Source organism: Myotis brandtii, unplaced genomic scaffold (assembly GCF_000412655.1).
Source record: "Myotis brandtii unplaced genomic scaffold, ASM41265v1 scaffold525, whole genome shotgun sequence".
Taxonomy (NCBI): Eukaryota; Metazoa; Chordata; class Mammalia; order Chiroptera; family Vespertilionidae; genus Myotis; species Myotis brandtii.
Genome location: NW_005369915.1, coordinates 2,361,950 through 2,386,501, shown reverse-complemented (window position 1 = coordinate 2,386,501; position 24,552 = coordinate 2,361,950). Strand labels below are relative to the sequence as shown.

General features: G+C 44.0%; 1 protein-coding gene across 2 annotated transcripts in view; it reads right to left on the bottom strand.

Moving 5' to 3' along the window:
* SEL1L3 (sel-1 suppressor of lin-12-like 3 (C. elegans)) overlaps window positions 1-24,552 on the bottom strand; it is a 92,818-nt gene that overhangs the window by 9,807 nt on the left and 58,459 nt on the right. For both annotated transcript variants that reach the window (XM_014548901.1, XM_014548902.1), the window contains exons 14-22: window positions 22,664-22,840; window positions 19,729-19,856; window positions 15,308-15,391; window positions 7,836-7,926; window positions 7,621-7,705; window positions 6,510-6,619; window positions 3,160-3,287; window positions 2,438-2,540; window positions 2,284-2,356 (exon numbers count right to left, since the gene is read on the bottom strand). In XM_014548901.1, coding sequence (XP_014404387.1) covers window positions 2,284-2,356; window positions 2,438-2,540; window positions 3,160-3,287; window positions 6,510-6,619; window positions 7,621-7,705; window positions 7,836-7,926; window positions 15,308-15,391; window positions 19,729-19,856; window positions 22,664-22,840 — 979 coding nt within the window. The remainder of the gene's footprint in view (window positions 1-2,283; window positions 2,357-2,437; window positions 2,541-3,159; window positions 3,288-6,509; window positions 6,620-7,620; window positions 7,706-7,835; window positions 7,927-15,307; window positions 15,392-19,728; window positions 19,857-22,663; window positions 22,841-24,552) is intronic.

Below are 24,552 nucleotides of genomic sequence, written 5' to 3'. Positions count from 1 at the left end.
GAGAAAGAGAAAGAGAGAGAGAGAGAGAGAGAGAGAGATTGGTTGCCTCCTGCATACACCCTGACTGGGGCCTGGGATCGAACCTGCAACCCAGGTTTGTGTTCTTGACTGGGAATTGAACCCATGCCCCTTTGGTGCATGGGCCTACGCTCTAACTACCGAGTAACACCAGCCAGGGCTAGAATTAAAATTTTTTAAAGATTCCATGCAGACTTCTCTAAGGCTGGTCAACAGGGAGGGAGGGGATGTTAAGGAAGAAGCAAATAAAAAGAGTTTGAAAAAAATGAAGAAAATGTGTGAAGGAGTAAAGGATACACAGGAAGGGAAAATCCACAAAAGGGCAGGACGGACAGGGAGATGAGAATGTGGAGGGACTGACAATGAAGACTTCTGATCCAAGCAATTCCACCAGCCCATGAATTTTCATGGCTACCAGCTGGCATAAAATCATAAAGACAATTTTTAGCTCCTCCAATGGAATTGCATTTGTAATAATCATAACAATATTTCTACAGAGTAAAAATGACAAAGATAATTTGAAATGGAAAACAGTGACAAGATGCAAAATAAATGACAACAAATTTGGGGACGGGATAGAATTTGCATGGGGAAAATTTATAGGCCGGAACACCACAAGGCATCAAAGCTGGGAGGGCTCTTGCTGGTTCTCTGTTAACCTCCTCAGGTAAGTCAGAGGGAAATGATTCCGTATTTTACAAGAAGCCTTTTGTAACAGTGACTTTTGTCTCCCCATCGAGTCGGAGGTGAAATGTGCTCTCTTTGCTTTTCATTATCTGTGACATAAATAATGGCTACGCAAAGGCTCAAATGCCATGTCCAGTCCCAACGTGTCCATTTGTAAATGTTCCCGTTAGTCTTCATGAGCGATTATGTCCTTTGAAACCATCCGAGATGGTGGGAAACTATAATCCTCCATGAGGGACGTTAGCAAATTTGAGCACCTACTAAGTGTGAGACCACAAATGACAGCCCTTCCTCCAGCTCGGTTTATGATCCAACAGGGGAGATAAACATAATAGCTAATATTTACTGAGAGGGTTTTATAAGCCAGATAAGTATAACAGCTAAGATTTAACTACAGTTGTCTTTTGGTAAGTGTGTCATGTATATTTATTTTTTCACTGAACCTTTTAACATCCCTGGGACATAGCTGCTATTATAACCTCATTTTATTGACAAGGCATTGGAGGATCAAGAAGGTGAAATAACTCGCCGTAAGTCACACGGCTAATAAGTAGCCAAGCCTGGACTCTAAGCTCACAGAGAAAGACAGAGGCGTCCATTTCCTTAACTACTGCCCTACATTAGCACAGAGAAATAATAGCAACTTGTGGAAACCACACAAAAATAAATGTTCACTTTACATTCCTCCTCAGACCCTCCCTCCAAATCCACGTGGTTGGGATTATTTTTAAAAAATAATATATTTTTATTGATTTCATAGAGGAAGGGAGAGGGAGAGAGAGAAACATAATGATGAGAGAGAATCATTGATTGTCTGCATGCCCCTATCTGGAGATCGAGCTCGCAACCCAGGCATATGCCCTGACTCAACCACTGAGCCACACCTGCTGGGCAGTGGCTGGGTATTTTTATTCATCATGGATGCTTGTTTGTCATCCTATCTGACTCGCTCTCCTTGGACTGGGATAAACAGGCTAAACGTTTATGCTGGAGGGGCCTCCAGCCTGGGTTTTAAGGCACACAGAGGTAGAATTTTGCTAGCAGATATTTTCAATGGGGGAAGACATTTCAGTTCAATTTCTCAAGCTTCTTATTAAAAGAATTCTGCTTACTTTGAAAACATAATAGTAATTGGGGTCTTCCATCTGCCAGACATTATACTACACCCCCTGGAGGACCCCCAAACCCTGAATGACCATCCTAACAAAAGGAAATAGCATGGCCAAGGGCAGGAGGAGGGAGAGGATGACTTTTCTAGTAAGGAAAAGAATTGCTATCTATATATATAAAAGCCAAGTGACCGGAATGCCAGAATGACCAGAATGACCGGAACAACAAGTCGCTATGATGCGCACTATGGCCAACCAACCGGCCTGATTGGGGTGCGGCCCCTCCCCCTGTTGGCCCCAGCTGGATTGGGGGTGGGGCCAGCCAGCCAACATCCTGCGGCTTCTCCCCCCGCCTGCCTAACCCGATCGGCCCCCATCAGGGCGGGGTGGCCAGACCCCACCCGTGCACAAATTTGTACACTGGGCCTCTAGTGTTTTTATATTGCCCTGGCCTTTGAGAAAGCCTTACCTGAGACAGACTGGAAATACTGCAGGGTCCAGGCGATCAAAACAGACAGCAGGAAGGTTCCCAGGAAATAGATCTACAAACACCAGAAATAGGCATCAGATGACTGACAGGGGCAGGGACCATGAGGGCAGGGCCAGTGGAAGAGGGTACCTACCAGGGCAGAGTGCAGGACAGCACCCCAGATGAGCCGGAAGTGAAGGTAGAGCCAGGCCAGGGAGCAGGGGCTCAGGGACTCCTCACTACTGTGGCTCCAGCACCTGCAGACACAAAGCAGAGGGCACCTTGAAGTGTCAGCCAAACTTTGGTGGTATTACTCACGACGGGTATTTTCAGAGCCTCAAACCCACCTCCTTCTGCTTGGGGACAAGCAGGAACACTTGAGGTGAGAGGCAAAGGAAGAAAGGCAGTTCTGAGGGGTTGAGGCCTGCCCTAAAATTCTAGGGTCCTGCCAGAAATCTCAGGAGAAGGTCACTTCTGTCCTTAAAAAAAAGCCAACAGGTCAAGGAGGTCCCTGAAAACAGGGGGGTCTGCTGGGACAACACTTCTGTTCAAGGGTCTCTCTGCATCCAGACACCAGAATGCCGCCCTGTCGTGCAGAAATGGTCTAATCGGACACGTTATTTTTTCCACTCTCGTGGAAAACCTTGGTCAGCACCTTAACTTCAGATCATGCTCATTCTGTATCTCAAGCCTCAGAAACTAGAAGATGGAAGTAAGTTTGGGTCCAGCTGAAAGTTCTCAAATCAAAACAAATCCTGAGACCTTTCAGAGCAAGAAACGCTACAAAGTAAGAGTCAGGCTAACTTGAACCAAGAAGCCAACAGCATCCACTGGGTCCCTCCAGATTCCACAGAATTAAAGAGGCTCTGAACTCACCTTTCGTATAGTTCCTGGAGGATGGAGATGTTATTCGCATGGAGAGTTGGGTCAATTTCCAAGAAATCCAAAATGTGATGTGGGATTATAGCACCTTCCTCAATGAGCAGGGCCAGGTTAAAAAACCCCTGAAAACAAGCCACAAACCAACCTCATCAGCTTCTCATAATAAAACGCAGACACACACCCTTCATCGGAATGTAAACTTTTACAACCTCTAGATTTTTTTTCCCCAGTCCCCAGAGCCAGATGGCTTTGTCATCTTCATTGATGAATGGTTTCCCTAAATACATGCATCTGAGAAATTTATTTGCAGGAGAACCAGGAGGCTTTCAGAGGATGCTGGGTCCCATCTGCTCAGAAGCCAGCCAACCGGGGACTTGCCCTTTCCTGCTCATTCTCTCAAAACGGTGCTCACGGGAAAACGCACTCTTGTGTCACCGGCAGAACCAGAATGCTGAGGCGAAAGCCATGTCCCTCACTTACAACTATGCCCGGGGTCCCCATCGGCATGTCAGAGACCTAACAAAACGTTGTTGTGGCTGGGGGGTGCTACTGATGACTGACAGTCTCATGTAGTGAGGCTCTCCTATGCACAGAATAACGGACGGGTGTTTGTCTCAGCTTCCCTGGCTTTCCCAGTGTGGAAAACCTCCTCTCATGATTCCTCTTGGCACAGGCCTCCACTGTGGTACATTTCCCCACGCCTTCCTTATTATACACCTTGTTCTTGACCCTCAGAGGCAGGATCTGCCTCATTGGCTGTGCAGGTCCAAGGAAATAACATAGTTAAGAACCTGATGGTAGAGGTCCTTCATCAAGGATGGGAGCTGTTATACTACCTGGAGGCGACACACTGTCCATCATGAGCCGGGCATGCAGCCAGACCAAGAAATAAACAAAAGACGGCCTTACTTAGCATTAGGGCTTTACAGACTTCACCGCCTTGTTGCCCTTCAACGAATTCGTGGTCATGTTTTAATGACATAGTCTCCTTTTGGCCTTTCCTTTCAGTTGCCACTGACAACAATCTCAATGAAAATCATCATCCGCCTGGGTGTATAACCAGGACTCCCACAAGCATCCTATGCAATAACCATGATAAAAATACCAGCAGCTAGCATTTTCTGAGTGCTTGCTCTATGCGAGGCATTGTTCTGTTTTATATCTATTCACTTAATCTCATAGCAACAAATTGAGATAGGTACTATTATCCTCCTCATGTCATAGATGAAGAAACTGAGGCACAGAGAGGTTAAAAAATTTGCCCAAGGTCACAGAGCTAGAAAGGGGCAGAGCTGGGATTCAAACAGGAACAGACAGGGTCCAGAGTCTCCAATCTTAAGCTCCACCATGTTGCCAAATAACCTCTAAATAGATGGAAATGTTAAGTATCTTGAAGATGCACACACACACCACACACAGAAAATACAATAGTTCTCTGCACTTTGAAAGGAAGGTGCTCTTAAAACAACGCATTAAAAGAAAAGAAAAAATTACCTATAAAAATTTAAAGTCTCTGAAGAATGGAAACATAACAAGATTGGAATAAATGGGAAAATAGGCTAGAGGAATATTTATATGCAATGTAATAACTTAAGATTCATTATCTATGAGGCAAATGTATAAAAAACTATAATTTAAATTTTCAAAGGTGTCAAAACTTCAATAAACACAGGCAAAGAGCGAGCATAGAGAATTCACATAAAAATATGAAGAGTAAATTATCATACACAAGTATATATAAAAGTGCCCCTCCCCACTAATAACCAAATAAATGCAATTTAAAACAATAAAGAAGTATCAACTGGAAACTATTCAGTTAGCAAAATTAAGTCATGAAAACATCCAGTGCGGACAAGATTTCAGTTACCCTTCTACCCTTCACCACTGCTTGGTGATGTGTTAATTGGAAAACCCTTTCAGAAAGTAAATCGGCAATAGACTATTATTAGGTAGCTGTAAAACCATTTAGATTGTTTGACTTAGCAATACTATCCCTCAAAGAAATTATTCTAATGAAAATAAAAGATCAAATTCCAAAGCACAACACCAGAAACCTGTTGCCTGAGAGGGCAACAACTATTCCAACTTCCATTGTGCAAATGACCCTGATTAGCAAATGTAGAAGGAATGAGAGAATAGACTCTTCATTAGCACACACAGTAATCATTGTTGCAAGATGTATGGAAGGATACTAAAATTAGTAAGTACCAATTTGAGGAGAACTAGGATATGTGCATAGTCGCAAACTCTCTCCCCAAGATATCTATACATTAGAAAGAGAAAAACATTAGCTTTACAGGTGAGAAACCCAGCAGAAACCACCTTAACCAAGTCACTCAGATCAACCTCACCAGCAATAAGACATCATGTACGCCTCATAGGATACAGTGAGAAGGACACATCACTTTTGTGCTGTCCTTGCCCCAAATGCATAATCTGAATCTATTCATGAGAAAACAGAAGCCAGACCCAAATCGAGGGACATTCTACAAAATACTTGACTGATGAATATTCTTCAAAAGTATCAAGGTCATGAAAAACAAAGAAAGAGTGAGGAACTGCTACAGATTTGAAGAAGATTAAAGAAATATGACAACTAAATGCCAGGTGGCATCCTGGAATGGAAAAAGGACATTCGTGCAAAAACTAGTGAGATGCACAGAAAGTCTGAAGTGTACTTTATGGAGCAAAACCAAGGTGGAGTTCTTGGTTTGATAACAGTGTTGTGGTCATGAAAGATATATCCATTAACAGAAGCTGGACGAAGGGCACACAGCAACTCCCTTGTCCTCTTTCTATACATCTAGAGTCTGTACATCTAAAAAATTCCAAAATAAGTTTAAAACAAGTCACTGAGAGCAAAGTCCTATTGCTGAATTGTTGGCCCAGCGACACAAGCAAACCACTTCCACCTGGACCACACTTCCAGTTTCTTGAGGTTCTACCTGGCGAGTTAGTTTGATGGAATCTGGTAGACAGACTCCCGGCCTCAGAGCCAGAAGACCTGGGTTGAAGCTCTGGCTGCCTCACTGATGACCTGATGGCTTGGCCTTCAGCAATCTACCCCCTTGTGAGAGCTTTGGTGTCCTCTACTATAGAAAGGGTCTAATAATCCCCACCCCACGAGGTGGCTGTGAGGATGGTGTGGGAAATACAGCAGGAGCTCAGTAAAGGTTCGCCACATGGTTAGTGTCCTCACAGGGCCTTTGGGAGCGACTTGTGAAAATGGGTGGGAAATGACTTTGCCATCTGCGAAGCTTCTATAGAGGGCTGGTGAGAACTCTAGGCTCTGCGACCTCACGAATGGGCACCACCAAGAACTCATTTCTGTTGCTGCTGTTTACCTGCGAGTCCCCATCCAGTGCCGCTTGGGCGTACATCTGCACCGACAGCTCCAGGTCTTGTGACTGGTTTTGGTGGCCATAGTAGTAAAGGTCTCCCATTTTCAAATAGGCTGCGGGGCGAAAAGCACCGATGCGTTGGTCGAGGGGTTTTATTTCAGACGGACATCTTAAATGATCGGCCCATTCCCACGATGGAGAGTTTTTCCTATCGGACTCCTACCACAGAACATGTTCAGGGTGTGCGTGTGTGTTTATTTCATGTGTCAGTAGAAAAAACACACACACCGCTTTTCTGCTGAGCACCCACATTTCCAGACACATTTTCCTGCTTTGCTTGGTAGCCCTCCCGAATAGATCTATTTGTGAGAATCGCAGCCCAATCAGCCAAGGACGGCGGGCGGGGGGAGCACTTTATTTCCCCTCTGAAATTTTGCTGCCTGGGTTTGATGACTAAAGGTATTTCTTTATTCAAGCCGTATGCTTTATTTTTCCTCCAAGGAAAAAGTTTTGTTTAAGAATGCATGTCTCACTCAGGAAAATAGAATCGACGTCAGGTCATTCAAAAGAGGGATTTCAACACTGGGAAGGGCTGCTCACCAAGGTGTTGGGAGAGCTGAAAAGGCAAATGGCAACCCAAACGTCAGCAATGCAGGAAGCTCCTACCATCCCTGTGCTAAGGGTCTGCTGGGACCATGGGAATGCAGCCACTGCCGGAGAACAGCCCAAAGTGGAGAGAGGAGAGAAATACTTGGGCTCCGCCACAGCCTCCCATTGGCTGACACTAGTCAGAAGACCCACAGCAAAGGAGTCTGGGAACTGCAGTTCCTGGGGGTAGCCCCCTACCATACAGAGCAGAAGAAGGCAGGGAACCCAACACTGGCTCAGACTCTGTCCATAAGAGCTTTCTCTTTTGGACAGTGAGCCGGGAGACATATGTTGCATGAGGCTGAGAGCAGATTTCAGTCATGATCTTAATAGCAGAGACTTTGCACTCTCTCCTAATTGTTTAGAAATAACACACTGCACACAAAGCCCTTAGATGTTTCCTGTTACTAAGGTAGGTTTAAAAGCCTCTGCAGCTTCAATTTAGTACCCGTTTTTCTATACATACCAAATGAAGGAGCATCGATTTGAAAAACAGAGAAATTATAGTATCTCCAAACACAATTAACACCCAAATATTTCTTGGCCAGGTCCTAAGGGAGTGAAGGGGCAGGAAAAGTTAATTCATTAATATTTTGGCCGAGTGACTAATTTTGCCTCCCTAAAACCCCCATCCATCATCCTTAACCTTAGAGCTTCTACTCAGAGAATACATTTACTCACCGGCCTCTCCTCACAGATGTGTGCTAAATTTGTCTGTGACACTTCAATACCAGTTTCTGCTGCTAAAACATAATACAGCAAAGCTTCGTGCCTAAAAATAGACGATTAATAATAAATTTCATATAGTGGCTCTTACTAATATTCACAGAGAGCTCGATATTCAAACATAAGGGCACAAAATAAGCAGTTTTCTTTTAAAAGCACAAAACCATGAGTTTGTTGGTTTTTTTTAAAAAAAATAAATACTGTTGTCAAAAATACTGCATGCACTGATTTATTTTCTGTCTTAAAGGCTGAACTGGCAGATAAGGTTGGGAGCTAGTTAATGCAACAGCTACCTCTACTGGCCGAATGGCATGTCGAACAGCCTCAGGTCCCTGAATCCTTCCTTGCTTCGAGGAGAGAGTGGTATTAAAACAAAGTCCTGTGAGTCCTCTGTTTTGTGAAAGGCTTTATGGGGCTTAGGATTCTGAACAAGCTTAATTAAAGCTGGGCTTTTGTGGAGCGTTAGACGTCTGGCAAAGGAGATGCAGCTTACAAGAGTGTTGATAGCAATGGCCAGAAACACATATAAATAAATGACAGTTCGACACCACTAGGAACTGAATAATTGTAAAACAATGAGACCACTCCTCGTCTGTTGAAAGGTTGCCATAGGATTCGTAATACCAGTTAAGGGCAGGGGGTCGGGGAAACGGACATATTCCCACAACCACTGCTAGTGGGAGGGCCAATCAATGTGCTGATTGTGGGAAGCCCTAAGAATGCACAGGCCACTTGCCCAACAGTTCTCCCTGTGGGGGTTCATTCTAAAAAAGCAAATCAGAGACGTGCAAAGATTCTGGGGCAAGAGAGTTTATGGCAGAGCTTTTGCTATGTTAGAAAATTGTAAAAAAAAATGGTAAGAACTTAAATATCTGAAAATCAGTGACTAAATTAACCCACGGCCTGGCCAGCATGGCTCAGTGGTTGAGCATCAACCTATGAACCAGGAGGTCATGGTCTGATTCCAGGTCAGGGCACATGTGCAGATTGCGGTCTCAATCCCCGGTATGGCCTGTGCAGGAGGCAGTCCATCAGTGATTCTCTCTCATCATTAATGTTTCTATCTCTCTCTCCTTCGCCCTTCCTCTCTGAAATCAATAAAAATATATTTTAAAAAAAATTAACCCTTGGTACAGCCACTTTCGGATGAGGCCCTGAAAAATGATGTGGAAGAATACATATCCAAAAATGTGGACAGATGTCTATGCAAATTATCTGTTCAGTGAAAAAAAGAGGCAGGATAAAAACCAATGCAATTCCATTTTTGGAATAAAACCGAATACACACACACACAAACACACACACATGCAGATACATATATGCCGAGAAAACTAAACCATAAAAATTATCTACCAAAAAGCTAACAGTGCTTATCTCTAGGTGGTGAGAATGCAAGTCATTTTTATTCTTTACTTTTGACTTATCTGATTTCCTCCATTTTCTTAGTGTCACCCAGTTTATGAATAAAAATTTATTTTAACCATAAAAGTTATTTCGAAAGCGTCTTCTTCATATTAAGTAGCTGACACGGAGAACTCTCCCTCGACTGTCACTCCCCCTAGGAAGTGGGTTAAGGAAGGATAGGGGACGGTTGGGTTAGGGGGACTAAGGGAGGCAGATTCTGAGATCACCTTTTCTACATCGTTAGAGCAGCTTTGGCAGACCATCCCTCGGGGACAGAGGGGTGACTGGGAGTCAAGTTAGCACAGCGGATCTTCAATCAGACGTGCTGTAGGTCATGGCCACGTGGCTGCTGAGTGAGCTGATTCTCCATCTCCAAGACACCCAAGGCAGCCGACCAATTAGCCATGACTCATTCTAAAGAGACACGAAGCTGGCTAAGCGGTGTCCCCTGCATAGGCAGGTCAGCTAACAAGCCCACGACTGGAGCCGAAACAACACCTCGAAAAATGCACAGGCGTTTTCTTTTTATTTCTTATTGATTTCAGAGAGGAAGGGAGAGGGAGAGAGATAGAGACATCAATGATGAGAGAGAATCATTGATCAGATGCCTCCTGCACGCCCCCTACTGGGGACTGAGCCCAAAACCCGGGAATGTGTCCTGCACCGGAATCGAACCCGGGACCCTTCAGTCCCCAGGCTGACGCTTTATCCACTGAGCCAAACCAGCTTGGGCTGCACAGGCGTTTTCTTACACGGATTACAAAAATCATGTTTGGTGACCAGAATCCTCAAGTCAGACCCAGCATCAAGTCCCCGTCATTCTGAAGTAAGGTCCTGTTCCAAAGGTCTTAAGACCTCAAGTGTCTCCTGAGACACTCGGGCTTGTACCCATGCCTCGGTTTCCCCAGGAATGAGCGAGGGAACGAGATGGTGTACCCTTGCCAGCCCACGCGCTAATACTGAGCCAGCTCCCTCTGCTGCTGTGGCTGCATGGAATGTGACTCATGTTATTAACCTGTAACAAAATGAGTTTTTCTTAGACAGCAGTCGGGTATAGACTATTAGAATTTGCAGTGAGGGTGGGGGGCACGAGGCCAACACGCCCGTAAGACAGAGTCACCATGATAAACTTTACAAAGACAGTCTCTCGTGTGGTGGTGGAGGGACGGGAGAAACAAGTTTTATAGAGAGACGTTCACTGTCCAATTATTGTATAAGCCGGGAGGAAATTTCATAGAACCCTCGTGCATTTCCTTTGAAGAAGCGCTGTGATCTATCAAAAAGAGGCGTCAGGAAACAGCAAGATCAATAGAAGTGCTGGGCAGAAATCCACCTCTGTCTTCCATCTTGCAGAAGCAATCAGCAGAGGCCGGCGCACCCTGACTCCACCGCCATCTATTCTCATATACTGAAGAGTGAGCTGTAGGTGAGGGTTAGCACACGGGAGACCAGATTTCCTCAGCTTACTCAGACTTCCGAGACACACCACCTCTGCAGAAACCCTGTCCACATTCACTCTCCCTCCCTGCATTGGGCTCTTGCTTGTGTTTCAACAGAAACTGCCTGAAAGCATTGATTACAGATACTTCTATACTCATATTGTTGGAATAAGCATACCCTCAGCATTTGCTATGTGCAGGAAGCCCCCAAACAAGCCACAGGACCGTATTGCCCTTCCAGAAATTTTCCTCAAGGTTTAGGAAGCCAGCCAGAGCTTCAAGTTTTATTTCCAACGCACTCAAGTGAAACTGTCTCCCAGACAGTCATTGTAATGGGGAGGTGGGGTGGATGCAGAGAGGAGGACGTTTAGAGTAAAGAACGAGGCTGGGGCACATCTGCTACCCTCCCGCTTCAAAGCCAGCGTCTACATTTATAGAACTTTCCTAATGATGCTTCGTAACCACTCCTTGGGCTGCTGGCTGTGAACAGTGAGTCGGACGACCTCTGAGCAGCTTCTCAAACAATTACATTATTTTCTCTGTGCTCCTTGCTAATGATGCCTGAAGCAGCTACAACTGGAAGGATGAAAAACAATCCTGGGGTCTCAGTGGATTTCAGGGCCCCTGCTCTATTGCTGAAAGGTGAGTCTCTCTTTTAAAAAATAACGTATTTTTATTGATTTCAGAGAGAAAGGGAGAGGGAGAGATAGATAGAAACATCAATGATGAGAGAGAATCATTGATCGGTTGCCTCCTGCACGCTCCCCACTGGGGATCGAGACCACAACCCGGGCATGTGCCCTTGACCAGAATCGAACCAGGGACCCTTCAGTCAGGCTTATACTCTATCCATTGAGCCAAACCAGTCAGGGCAACAGTTGAGTCTCTGGACTGGAACCTAGCATGCCTACTTGTCTTGCCTCAAGCCCACCATAATCGGGTTAAGTATTGGCGGTGTATTTAAGACAAAGGACAATAAGATACATAGTCCACAGATAAAACACACGCAGAGGTAAGGCAGAGAGAAACGAAACATGACAGCCGGCCTCTCCTTTGCTGATTCCTCCTAGTGTCCGAGGACAGCCTCAGGCACGACAACATTATCTTCCGTATTATGCCTATACAGCAAAAAGCCCTTTTCTCCAACCCCCTCCTCTTTTAAGCTATCCCATAGAAATCTTGGAGCAACACAGAAAAGCACAAGCTCGTCAAACCTACATGAGTAATCTGAAATAACTCCAGAATAAATTCACTCACAGAAAACGTAAGAAGGGGATGGACTCAGGACATTGATGGATGGTTTAGTTCTGTGATGGCAAAATAGATGGTACCAGAAAAGGCCATGCTGTGGGGAGGTCATGCTCTTATATTTCCTATTTAGCCCGCAGGGCAAGTTTGGGGACTCAGAGAGATGAAAGCACTCTTTGTCAAATAGATTTTGACAAAAATTTCCCACTGTCATGGGTAGTAGATGTTTCTTCCTGTAGCTATGAAAAGACCTCAAATTCAGGTGGAGATTTATCTTTTGTAATATTTTAGTACCAGCGTCAAGATTGGCAAGGATATTGACGATCAGCAGGAGAGTCTATTGATAAAATTATTTTAGAAAACAAATAGCATTATTTTGTGACCCTACTCCTAAGTTTATATTCTAGAAAAACTCTTCCTATATGGGTCAGGAGATATATAAAACATGTTCATGGTTGCGTTGTTCTTAAAACAAAAAAAAATGGAAACAACCCAAATACGTGTTAATAGGAGAATTGGTAAGTAAATTGTGGTATATGACAGCAGCGAAAAGGAATGACCTACAGGGACATGCATCCAAATATATGAATCTCAGAAACATAACGTTAAGTGACAAGGAGCAGTTAAAGATTCATGTTTAATAATATTCTAATGACAGAAAGCTCAGAATCAAGTCAAACTAAATCTATTGCTTAGGAATATACCCATGTTGTGCCAAAAAAAAAAAAACTATAAAGAGAGAACGATTCAGGATGATGGTTCCTTCTGGGTACTGGGGCTGGGGGTGGCTTTAATCTGAGAGGGACATGCAATCAGGGAGCTTAAACAGTTCATTTCCTTAAGTAGGTGGCAGGTTTACAGGTGTTTGTTTTATTGTTGGAACTTACATATACATCACACATTATTTTGTATGTATCAACTCAGATCACAAAAGAAGAGAAAAACAACTCAACTGGCTCATGCCACTTCTCCAACTCAAATGACCAGTACCTTTCACCAGAACTCTTTCCGGATCTTCCTTCGCTTCACCATTATTTACAGCTGTTTGGTGAAGCATCTCACAGCCCAGCTCTGTCACATCACGGCCTTCTCTCCAAACCATCAACGCTCCCTGCTGCTCCACAAATTAAGTAGAAAGCACATAACCTTCCATTCAAACTTCCATAAAGTAGCACCTCTTTGGTCTTGTGGTATATCACTCCCTGTACAAATCTTACCCTCAGGGCAAACTGGGTGGCTTAAAATTTTCTAGAGACTCCCAGAATTTTCCTATCTCTTTGCTTTTGTTCCTGTGATTCCCTTCACAAGAAATACTGTTCCCTGCAGGGCTCAGTGGACATGCGACCATCCCTCAAGGCCTCCATTATAAAGGTTGGCCTAAGTCCCCCAAACCAGATAGCATCTCTTCCTGCTCAGAATCCCCAATGTTCTTCAGATGCTGTTCATGGCGCTTAAGTTATGTTTGTTCTACTTGCCTTAGTTCATTCACTCAATAGTTTCTGAGCACTTCACAGGTGCCACTAGGTGCTGGGCACTGGGATACAAGTCAGAGGGCAATCAAAGTAAAGGGAAATCATGATCCATGGAAGGACCCAAGCGAGTAAGAAGTTGGTAAGACTCTGGGGCACGTACAAAGGCCCAGACGTCAGACAGAACAACGGCCATATGAGAAACTGCAGGTAGTTCAGCATGAGGAAGTGTTGAGGCAGCAAACTACCCCAAGCCCTTCTTGGTGACATCCTTGAAACTCATGGCAAGGTGCCCTGCATGCGAGTGGACTCAGTCAAGTCTGATGAACTGAATGCAATCACACAAATAGTGTAGAGCACATTTAATTCCCCCATCTCCTCCACCAGGAAAAACAAAAAAGTCAATCTCTGTGGCTGAATAGTCTAAGAAAGACAGCAGGCCACACAAATCTTAATTCTTCTTGACTTTCACTGCAAATTTTTAAATGTTAAAGGGATGCTAAATTCAAAAATAGGCAAAAAAAAAAAGCCTAGCTACTGACCTATCCTCTCTTTATGGGAAAGGTGGCAGACATTTTGGCGTGTGTGTGTGTGTGTGTTGTGGGGGACAGATGTGCTCTTCCTTTGGGAATGCCCCACATATAAACACTTTGATATTTCAGTGCTTAGTTCCCCCTAAGAAGCTTGTGAGGAGCAAGGGTGGGAAGTTTAGAGGGTGTTTGTAGAGAATGAGCTAAAGTCAAATTTGGGAGTTTTGCAAGATGAAATCTGTAAGACATATCAATTAGAAAATAATAACTTCATAAAAACTTCTTTCCTACTGTGCAAAGTGAGGCCACATATAATAAACTTTCACGGGAGTTCATAATAAACATTGCTATTTGGTGCTTTTTTCCATTGGGTTCATTTCCCCTGCATTATCTAATTTAAGATTCTCCATTACTGAGATGCTATCTTTTGATTATGTGGGCACCCATGGACCAAAGGAGAAAATAGTGTTCTTTTTGGACTCATATTTAAATTTTTAATTAAGGTTCGGATCAGAGAATGATCGATGGTAAGTCTGGTCTAATGTCTCTGAGGCAGTGTTCCGAAGGGATATGTGCTGATTTGCATAGCCTTTTCAGTTATTACTGAAATACCCAGATCATTTAGGCAATAAACCAGCCAAGAAAATGTAGCCCGAGGGAAAAGTAAGACGGAGCACTAGAACTGACAGAGGGAAAAAGATGAAGTCAGGTAGCATTTGGAGAGGTGTGCCCTTCTTTGTGAAATCAAGTGACAGCAAATGGGGGGAATTTGCAGTCCTCCTGTGCGGTGTCATGGGGGTTCTTCATCTGCTACCTCTTGTCACAGCCAAAAGGGGAGCCTATTTGGCTGTGACATTAGAGGTCTTGTGAGTGACTTCCTGCAACCCCAGGCTCCTGGCCACGGAAGATGCACTACAAGCTATGGAAGGATGTAGCCTGAGCCCCAATTCTCAGCTTCCCACAAACAAGGTGGGAATCCCAGACCTCCTTTGACCTGCCAGCGAGAAGCAGAGGGTCAGCCAAGATGCCCCGCGCTGTGTTTAGATTCTAAAACCAAGAGAAACAAGCTTGAGGGGAAGAAGTCAACACATTCACGTGTCTTTCAACTTGATGAATGTGCATGCTCCCCCTAGAGAACTAATTTTTGTGTATAATTAAACATGGAAATGCTATGTTTTCCAATCAACAGCCAATCAGTCTGTGATACTCCGAATAGGATTACTGAGAGGCCGTGATTTCCCTGCAAATTGCTTTTTTTGGTTGCATTTTAAGCTCCATCTCAGAGATTGAAAGGTAAGGGCCGAGGAAGTTCACGGTCACGTGGGTCCCAAGCTTACCAGGAGCCCTCCAGGTAGGCGTTGAGGCCTTTCCGAATGACGTGGCCCAGGTAGCCGTTTTTCTCAGCGATGTGCTTTGCCCACCTGAAAAGGAAAGGGAAGAGAAAAATATCCAAACTGTGGCAAATTAAATAATTGCTTCTTTCTTCGTATGATCACAATAAATCCCACTTGGGGAATATTTTGCTTTTTAGAATTTTTACAGAGCAACAAACCAGAACTGAATGTTAAGAAGGTAAAGAGAGAAACATTTTTGAGAGCTTTGCAACCAGGGCCCTTTCTTAGCAATGCTGAGGCGTTGTGGTTTATGGAAATAAAGACAGGAAAGGTTCCTAATGAACAATATCCACCACTATAGGGAAAGAGAATCTTTGTTTTGGCATCTGTATGGTAATTAATCAATAATACTTTTCTTCTCCTACCTTTATTTTAGAATGGGATGTATAACACTGTTTGGGTATTTTAAAATTTTTATTTATTTTCATTTAAAAAATATTTTTATTGATTTCAGAGAGGAAGGGAGAGAGAGAGAAACATCAATGATGAGAATCACTAATTGGCTGCCTCCTGCACGCCATGTATCCCAAGGCATAGATATTGGGGATTGAGCCCAATATCTGGGCATGTGCCCTGACCAGAATTGAACCATGACCCCCTGGTTCATAGGTCGTCACTCAACCTCTGAGCCACACCAGCAGAGCTAATTTTATTTTTAAATTACAGTTGACATTTAATATTTTGTCATAGTTTCAGGTGTACAGAATAAGGGTTAGACAATCATAAACTTTACAAAGTAGTCCCCTGATAATTTCAAGTACCTACCTAGCATTGCACATAATTATTACAACATTATTGATTATATTCCCTATGCTGTACTTTACATCCCCATAGCTACCAATTTGTACTTCTTAATATCCCTTCACCTTCGAAAAGATCATCTTTACCGAAAGTTCTAGTACTTCATTAAAACATTTTTACTGATTTATTATAAGGTTTCCCTATTTTGTTTCTGCTCCCTAATTTATCCTCAAGGGGGTTTATCATTAATGAACTAGCATATTGCAATCTTTAGATTTACAACCACTAAAAGAATATTCAAAGAATACATAACTAACAAGTTAATGAAATGGGGATATGGAATGCTTTTTAAAAAATATTTGATTTAGCCCTACCCAGTTTGGCTCAGTAGATAGAACGTTGGCCCGAGGACCAAAGGGTCCCGGGTTCAATTCCGGTCAAGGGCATGTACCTTGGTTGCAGGTTCCCTGGCTCTGGTCGGGGTGCATGCAGAAGGCAACCAATAGATGTGTCTCTCTCACATCAATGTTTCTTTCAGTCTCTCCCCCCGCCCCCCCTTCTACTCTCTCTAAAAAATCAATGGAAAGATATCCTCAGGTGAGGATTAACCTAATTAATTAATTAATTGATTGATTGATTGACATAAAGGAAGGGCAAGCAAAGAGAAACAAGGCACAAAAACAGATGTAACAATAAGGAATAGATGGTAAACTGGCAGAGTTAAAATCAAATATATCCCAATTAAATGTAAGTGATCTAAATACACCAATTGAATACTAAAATTGTCAAACTGACTAAAAAATACACCAAAAAAAACAATTACATGCCACTTTCAAGAGACATAGATAAAATAAGAAGAAAGACTGAAAGTAAAGGGGTAGAAAAAAATAGAACATGCAAATTCTAACACAAAAAAAGCACGTATAACTATATTAACATAAAAAAAGTAGACTTTACAGAAAAGGACCACCAACAGAGATAAAGAGGACACTGTAAAACGATAAAAGGGTCAACGAGAAAGGAAAAACAATTCTCATTCTATTTGACCCAATAATATTATTCAAAATATCTAGTGCAAAATTGACAAAACTAAAAGGCGAGATAGACAAGTGTACACTCATAGTGGGAGATTTTAACACAGTTCTTTCAGTAATTGTTGTAACAAGCAGAAAAACACACACATCAGGAATCATATAGAAGACTGGGCCAACCTGGTAATATATGTAAAACATTGTACCCGACAAGTTCAGAAAACACACTCTTTTCAAGAGATGATAAACACACATCAAAATTGACCATATGCTGGTCATAAAGCAAGCCCCAACACTCTTCAAAGGATTGAAGTCATTCAGAATATACTCTCTAATCACAATGTGATTAAGCTAGAAATCAATAATAAAAGGATAAAAAAGTCTGTGAAATATATAAATGCTCACAATAAGTATCCTAACCAACAAACAATAACAGCCCTGGCCGGTTTGGCTCAGTGGATAGAGAGTTGGCCTGCGGACTCAAGGGTCCCGGGTTCTATTCTGGTCAAGGGCACATGCCCAGGTTGCGGGCTCTGTCCCTAGTGGGGGGCATGCAGGAGGCAGCTGATCAATGATTCTCTCTCATCATTGATGTTTCTATCTCTCCCTTTCCCTTCCTCTCTGAAATCAATAAAAATATATTTTAAAAAAGAAATCATTTAAATTTAAAAACAAAACAAAACAAACAATAACAAAAGCCTCAAGTCTGTCTCAGGTGAGTGTCATCACTGAGTTCAGGTAGATTTGCTCTCAAATGCCTTAAGACACTCCCCTGGAGAGCCGGACTATAGAGTGAGGGTGATCTATAGCAGAGGTCTGCACACTTTTTCTACAAAGGGTAAGACAGTAAATATTTTAAGCTTTGTGGGCCACCTATGGTCTCTGCTGCATATTTTTCCATGTCTGTTTTACAACCCTTTAAAAATGTAGGAAGTGCTCTTAGCTCTTTGGCAGGCCACATGTTATGTGTGGGCCATAGTTTGCCAGCCCCTGTAAAACATGATCAGATATGCATGACATCAAAAATGGGCCTCCTTTTCCCTGTTCTTCAGGAAGCTTCTGTAGGATGTGTACTACCAAAATGCAAGCGTTAACCAAGAAAGAGGAAGAAATAGTGTCCAACAAAGAGGACCGGAAAGCCAGAGATGAAGGAAAAGGGATCCCCCAAAAGGATGACAAAGTCAATTTCAGGAGGGCAGTTGTGGCCTGAACAAAGACTCCAGGAGAGACATCAGCAAGATTAAATTACTACCTGGTGGGTGTGGCCAGACTAAGAGATTTAGACAACTGTAGATGAATTGGGAGATCAAGTACATGGAAAATGACAAGTACACAGAAAGCCAAGCAGCTAAAGAACAATAACATATAATTATTCCTCCATAGAAAACACAAAGTGTGCAAGAAAGAAAAGGTAGTCTTGGAATACTACATGGCTCAGCTGTGAATAGCATTTACAGTCATAATAATGTAAACCCCGATACTAATCTAACCAAAATTATGACATACTTATTGGGAAGATGGGAGAGAAATAAAAAGTGGGAATGTGTGGGGTAGCGAGGTGGCAGAGTGAGAGAGGACTATATCTTCATCTTTCACAGTGAGACATCATTAAACAATGTCTATAATGAAGATAACAAGAAATAGTGGGATATGCATGTTATTTAGCAGTAGAGGCAAAAAAAATATGGTTAAAAATGTGAAAATGAAAAGTGATTTATTTTTGGGAGCAGGAAAAAGTCTGGTGTGGTATAGGCAGAGATTTCCTGTGTTGTTGTTTTTTCTTATCAAATTATTTTCTATTTTTTATTAAATTCTTTTTATTTTTGTCTTGTCAAATTATTAGGATCTTTAAACTATGTGAACGCTACTAGTTTTTAAACCGATAAAAATTAAATTTTTTCCCTTTTTTATTATTAAGAAGTTTTATTTTTTCCTTCTACTCTGCCATCTTGATTGGAACCCAATATAAAAATAAAATTTTTAAAGCAAAGAAAAAAAAGAGGACCTCTTCTCCCAGGCACAGTGACTATAGTACTGCAGTCCCCTCTATTTGCAGTTTCACTTTCCAAGGTTTCAGTTGCCTATGGCCAACTATGGTCCAAAAATATTAAATACAAATTCCAGAAATAACAACTCATAGTTTTGAATCGTGTGCCATTCTGAGTATCACGGTGAAATCTCGAGCCATCCCACTCTGTCCTGCCCGGGACGTGACTCATCCCTTTGTGCAGCGTCTCCACACTGTAGACACTTCCCCACCTGTCAGCCACTGAGTAGCTGTCCGGGTTATCAGATCGACTATTGCAGGATCACAGTGCTTGTGCTCAGGTCACCCTTATTTTCCTTAATAATGGCTCCAAAGCACAAGAGTCATGATGCTGGCAATTCAGATATGCCAAAGAGAAGCTGTAATGTGCTTCCTTTAAGTGAAAAGGTCTGTAAGTGTAGGAAAAAACACACAGTATCTACAGGGCTCGGTATTATCTGTAGTTTCAGGCATCCACCTGGGGGTTGAGGACATATCTCTGAAGGAGAAGGGGGGACTACTGTAGATGGCCTTCCCTTCACAGCCAACATCTGCTAGATTCTTACACAACGGCCTTCTCGGGGTCTCTAGGGAACGTCTCCAGGTTGCCTGTAATATAGTAGAGAGAACACCACAAGGTTCCTTCGATGTGTCCGCCTTGCGCAGCCTTATGGAAATATTCTCCAGCTAAAGTCTGTGAAGAGAGATGAGCAAACGTTAGTCTCCTTGGTGCGGAGTCTCCCTGGCTGGGCTGATTTCACCGGAGCCAAGGTATTATCACAGGCTTATCACTTCTGACATCTTTAAGGAAACCAAGTCAAGTAAGACAGCCAGTCACAGAAGCCAGTGATATTCTGTTGATGAGGCTGGCCAAGGAAGTAAGATGACGACATGTAACTAGGAATGTCATTGTCACCTCATTTGATCCTCACATAACCCCTGCCAACAAGATAGAAGACTGTATCAGAAGTCACACCAGGCGAAAATTCAGGCATTTGCGTCCCTAACCTTGCTTAAGACCTTTCTTCAAACTCATGCACAAAAACTGCATTTCCAGGAGGAAAGTGAGAATCAGAAAATGACAATAAAAAACCCCACGCTCTCAGATGTGTGGGAGGATTCTTGCAATGCATAAAATATACTGCCTCACATGTAGTCAGAGAGAGGTAGAGGGAAAAAATAAAACACTTAGATATATGCTCCGCTAATTACTATTATTTTCCTGAGGCAGTGAGCTGACATTTTTAAGCATGGGCTTTGGAGTCAAACAGGTTTGGGTTCAAATCCCAGTTCTGCTCCTTACTAGCGAGTGACCTTGGGCATGTTAATCTCTCCACCTCAGAGATTTTATTCAACTAAAAAATGTGTTGCCAGGCCGGCATGGCTCAATGGTTGAGTGTCGACCTAGGAACCAGGAAGTCACGGTTCAATTTCTGATTCTAGCATATGCCCAGGTTGTGGGCTCCATCCCCAGTGTGGGGCATGCAGGAGGCAGCTGATCAATGATTCTCTCTCATCATTGATGTTTCTCTCTCTCCCTCTCCCTTCCTCTCTGAAATCAATAAAAATACACATATTTTTAAAAATGTGGTGTCTGACAGTACCTAGCATGAAAGGTTGTTGTGAGGATTAAATGAGAAAACAAATTCTCCAGAATTAGCATGGAGCTTCATGAAAAATCATGATTCCCCACCCCCAGAGCTGCTGCTGCCCATCCCATAAATGGCCCCTCCATTCTTTCCAGCTCAATAAAGGCCATGTGCTCCAGGGTTGTCCTGACTCCTCTCCCTCTCACACCTCACATGCAATCATCAGCGAATCCCGTACCTTGACCTTCAAAATATATCCAGAATCCAGTCACATCGCAGCCTCTCTTGAGATATTGCCCATCCTTTCTCATTTGGATTCAACGCTTAACCCCGTTCCCTCTCTTGTCTCTTGTAAGCTTAGTCTCTGCTAGGATCGAGCCTTTTAAAAACAGCACATCCTGCCCAAGTCAAAGCTGTCCCGTGCTTTCCCATCTTGCTCAGAGCAGCTGAGTCATCACAATGACCTGGGCATCTGCCTTCCAGACCTATCTCCCACCTCCCCATCTCCTCTGCCTTCTGCTTCTACAACTCTGGCCTCCCTGCTGTTCCTGGAACTTCTCAGAGCTTTTACCCTGGCTGTTCCCTCTTTCTGGAATGTTCTCCCAGATACCCACAAGATTCCTTTTGGAGCCTGTCCAATGTCACATTATTAGAGAAACCTTCTCTGATCTCCTCTATAAAATAACATCCCCCAATCTCCACCCTCCCTGTTCTCCTTCTCCTGCTTTATTTCTCCCCATAACAACCTCATATTATATATTTAATAGTTTATTGCCTTTCTCCCCCAATGCAGCGTAAGCTTCCTAAGAGCAGAGACTGTTCTGTCTGCTGCTGTATGCCCGTGCCTGGAAGAGCACCTGGCACAGGGTGGGTGTTTAATGAACCTTGTTAAATATAATGGTACTCAGATTATTATTATCATCATCAATATTATTATTAACTAGAGGCCCAGTGCATGACATTTGTGCACTGGGGTGTGGGAGGAGGGGTCCCTCAGCCCAGTCTGCACCCTTTAGCAGTCCGGGAGCCCTTGGGGGATGTCCCACAGTCGGACATCCTTAGCACTGCTGCAGAGGCGGGAGAGGCTCTGCCACCGCCATTGCGCTTGCCAGCCATCAGCCAGGCTTGTGGCTGAGCAGCATTCCCCTTGTGGGAGCACACTGACCAGCTCCTGCATTGAGCATCTGCCCCCTGATGGTCAGTGTGCATCATAGCAACCGGCCGTTCCACCGTTTGGTCAATTTGCATATTAGCCTTTGATTATATAGGATAACGAGGGGCTTCCATGTTACATAGGGATCCAGGTCCTGAATCCAAGAAGTGTATGATGCTGTTACATACATTTCAGAGCTTTAGTTGATTATTCTGTAAAATGGACTTAATAGTAACTATTTCAGAGGTAGTTAGGATGATATGGGACTGCGCATTTAAACCCCCTGTGAGTGTCTGGCAGAGAAGTGCTCAACAAACACTAAAGTTGATAACTGTCATTTTCATTATTTTTAAATCTGTTCTCATATCAGGCCACCCTACCAGAAGCCAGCTCTCTTCCAGCTCTCGTCAATCTCTACACTGTCTGTTGGTTTCTTGCACATCCTCACCTTGTGTCATCTCCCCCTCTCTCCTCAGTTCAAGCCTTCCTCCTCCAGGAAGCCTTCCTGACTGCTTTGGCCTTCAACGTTTCCCCTTTCCAGAACTATTCGGGTCAGATAAATTAGCACACTCTTGGCACCTGGCTAAATGCCATCCTTTGCTCTTCACTATCTACCTTCCTAACTGGACCTTTATGCCTCTCGAGAACGTGATCTGTGTGTTGGATGGTGTCTGTACCACCCACGGGGCCTTGTCTGGACTGGGGGCGTCATGAACGAGGGACTGCCCAGCTGCCCAGTTTGTCTCAAGTCTTACTCACCTGATTCTTCCCAGGAACTCCTGGGAAAACGCCATCCAAGTACAGGACCCCAAGATTGTATGATGCGTCTGGGTTCCCCATTTCTTCTGCTTTTAACCAGTACTTTGCCGCTTTGACATAATTTTTCTTGAATTTGTGGTAATACCATCCCAGACCATTGACTGCCTGATGCAATCCCTGGATTTTAGAACAACAAGAAAAAAATGTTATTTATTTATTTTTTAATGAAACCTAAAGAGAATCAATTGTTGTGAGAGCATTCTGCACGAGTCTAAACGAAACCTCTCCAGTCTCTTTTTTGGGCAGATGGCATGAAAGAGAAGCTGAGTGCTAGAACACATGAGCCCAATTCAGTCTTCCCAGGTGGCGGCTGCCACTGGAATTCCTGCCTTCCAGCTCAGCAGTGACGCTAGCCCTGAATCATCAATCGGCTCCTCTGGGCTTTGACACGACGCCCTTGTCTGCAAAAGCCTCTTATTGTCCTGCAGTAGCAACGCTGCCCTTGACATCCATGAGCGCTCGACTGCACCAGGCGGCTGCAACCTGCCCTGGCGGGGACGGTTTCCAGGTGACCGGTCTGCCCATCTGTTGATGACTGTCCTGAACACCAACAAACCCTCTGAAGGAAGCAGCTGTGACAGCTACTTGCTAAAGCACAGGTGCTTTGTGACTGCTTAGCGTCCCAGTTCGGGGCTGAGGCAGAAGGGGAGGGTGGGAAAGAGGGAGGAGGGTTTCAGAACTGAGTCTGAACTGGGGCTGGTACCAGGGAAGGGCTGGTTTGTGACTCTAGCCTCGAGCCTCCTTGTTCTTGCTGAGTTACACTCTCAGGTGGCCTCTGCTCTCCCCAGGGCTCCCTCCTGCTTCCACTGGCAGCCTCCAGCCTGCTCGTTGAAGGCTCAGGTGCCTGCAGTGGTGTGTGTGCAAACCTAGGCATACGGTGCTCATTCCTCCCTTCCTGCCAGACCCATGAGACTGTGAACAAGCAGGGGGGGAAGGAGAGGGGGCAAACAGTGCCCTCGCATCTGCAAGACTTGTTAAGTGAGAGCAAGTGTGGAACCAAATCTCTTTCACCTCCCTTTTCACAAGCAAAGACTGTGTGTCCCTTAACAGTAGATGCTAAGATCCTAGCCTGCAGCCTTTCCTGTCTTCATAGCTCCCAAAGGCTACCCCTCCTGGTCCTCATGTGGAATCCGGGGGCCAAGAAGACCAAGAGAAAGAAGTGAACAAAGCCCATCAAATGGAAGCTCCATGAGGGCAAGGGCCTGTGTGCTATATTCCAGGCACCTATATTAGTGCTTGGCACAGAGTCAGTGCTCAACAAAGTCTCTGACCAATGAACCAAAGCCACCCTCGGGATGCAGATGCTCAACAAAATGGAACCCAGACCTGACACCCTGAGGATCCAGAGGTGGTTCAGGTTGGCGGGTCCCTGGACAGCTGACGCCCGGGAAAGAGTCCGTGCCGTGGATCCACTCATTTCTTCTTCAGCCTCGCAGAGTCCCAGGGGCAAGGCAGGCTCCCGATGGGCCTTGCAGAACTCGTGCATTTCAATGACGTCATAGACCATGCCGTAGTATAAAGAGGCAGGAGCCAGCTCTGGACAGACCCACAGACGGGCACACCCACACGGCTTTGCAGTGTTTTCCTCCAGAGGCCATGGGCTCATTCACAGGTACCTGCCATCACCCCAATGCCCGCAGGACTCCTTTAGGAATTGTAATTGGACCCAATGCAGGAGCCCCGCAAGAAATCTTGTTTTATTTTATTTTTTAAAATATTCTTATTGATTTCAGAGAAGAAAGGAGAAGGAGAGAGAACTAGAAACATCAATGATGAGAGAGAATCATTGATCAGCTGCCTCCTGCACGCCCCCTACTGGGGATCGAGCC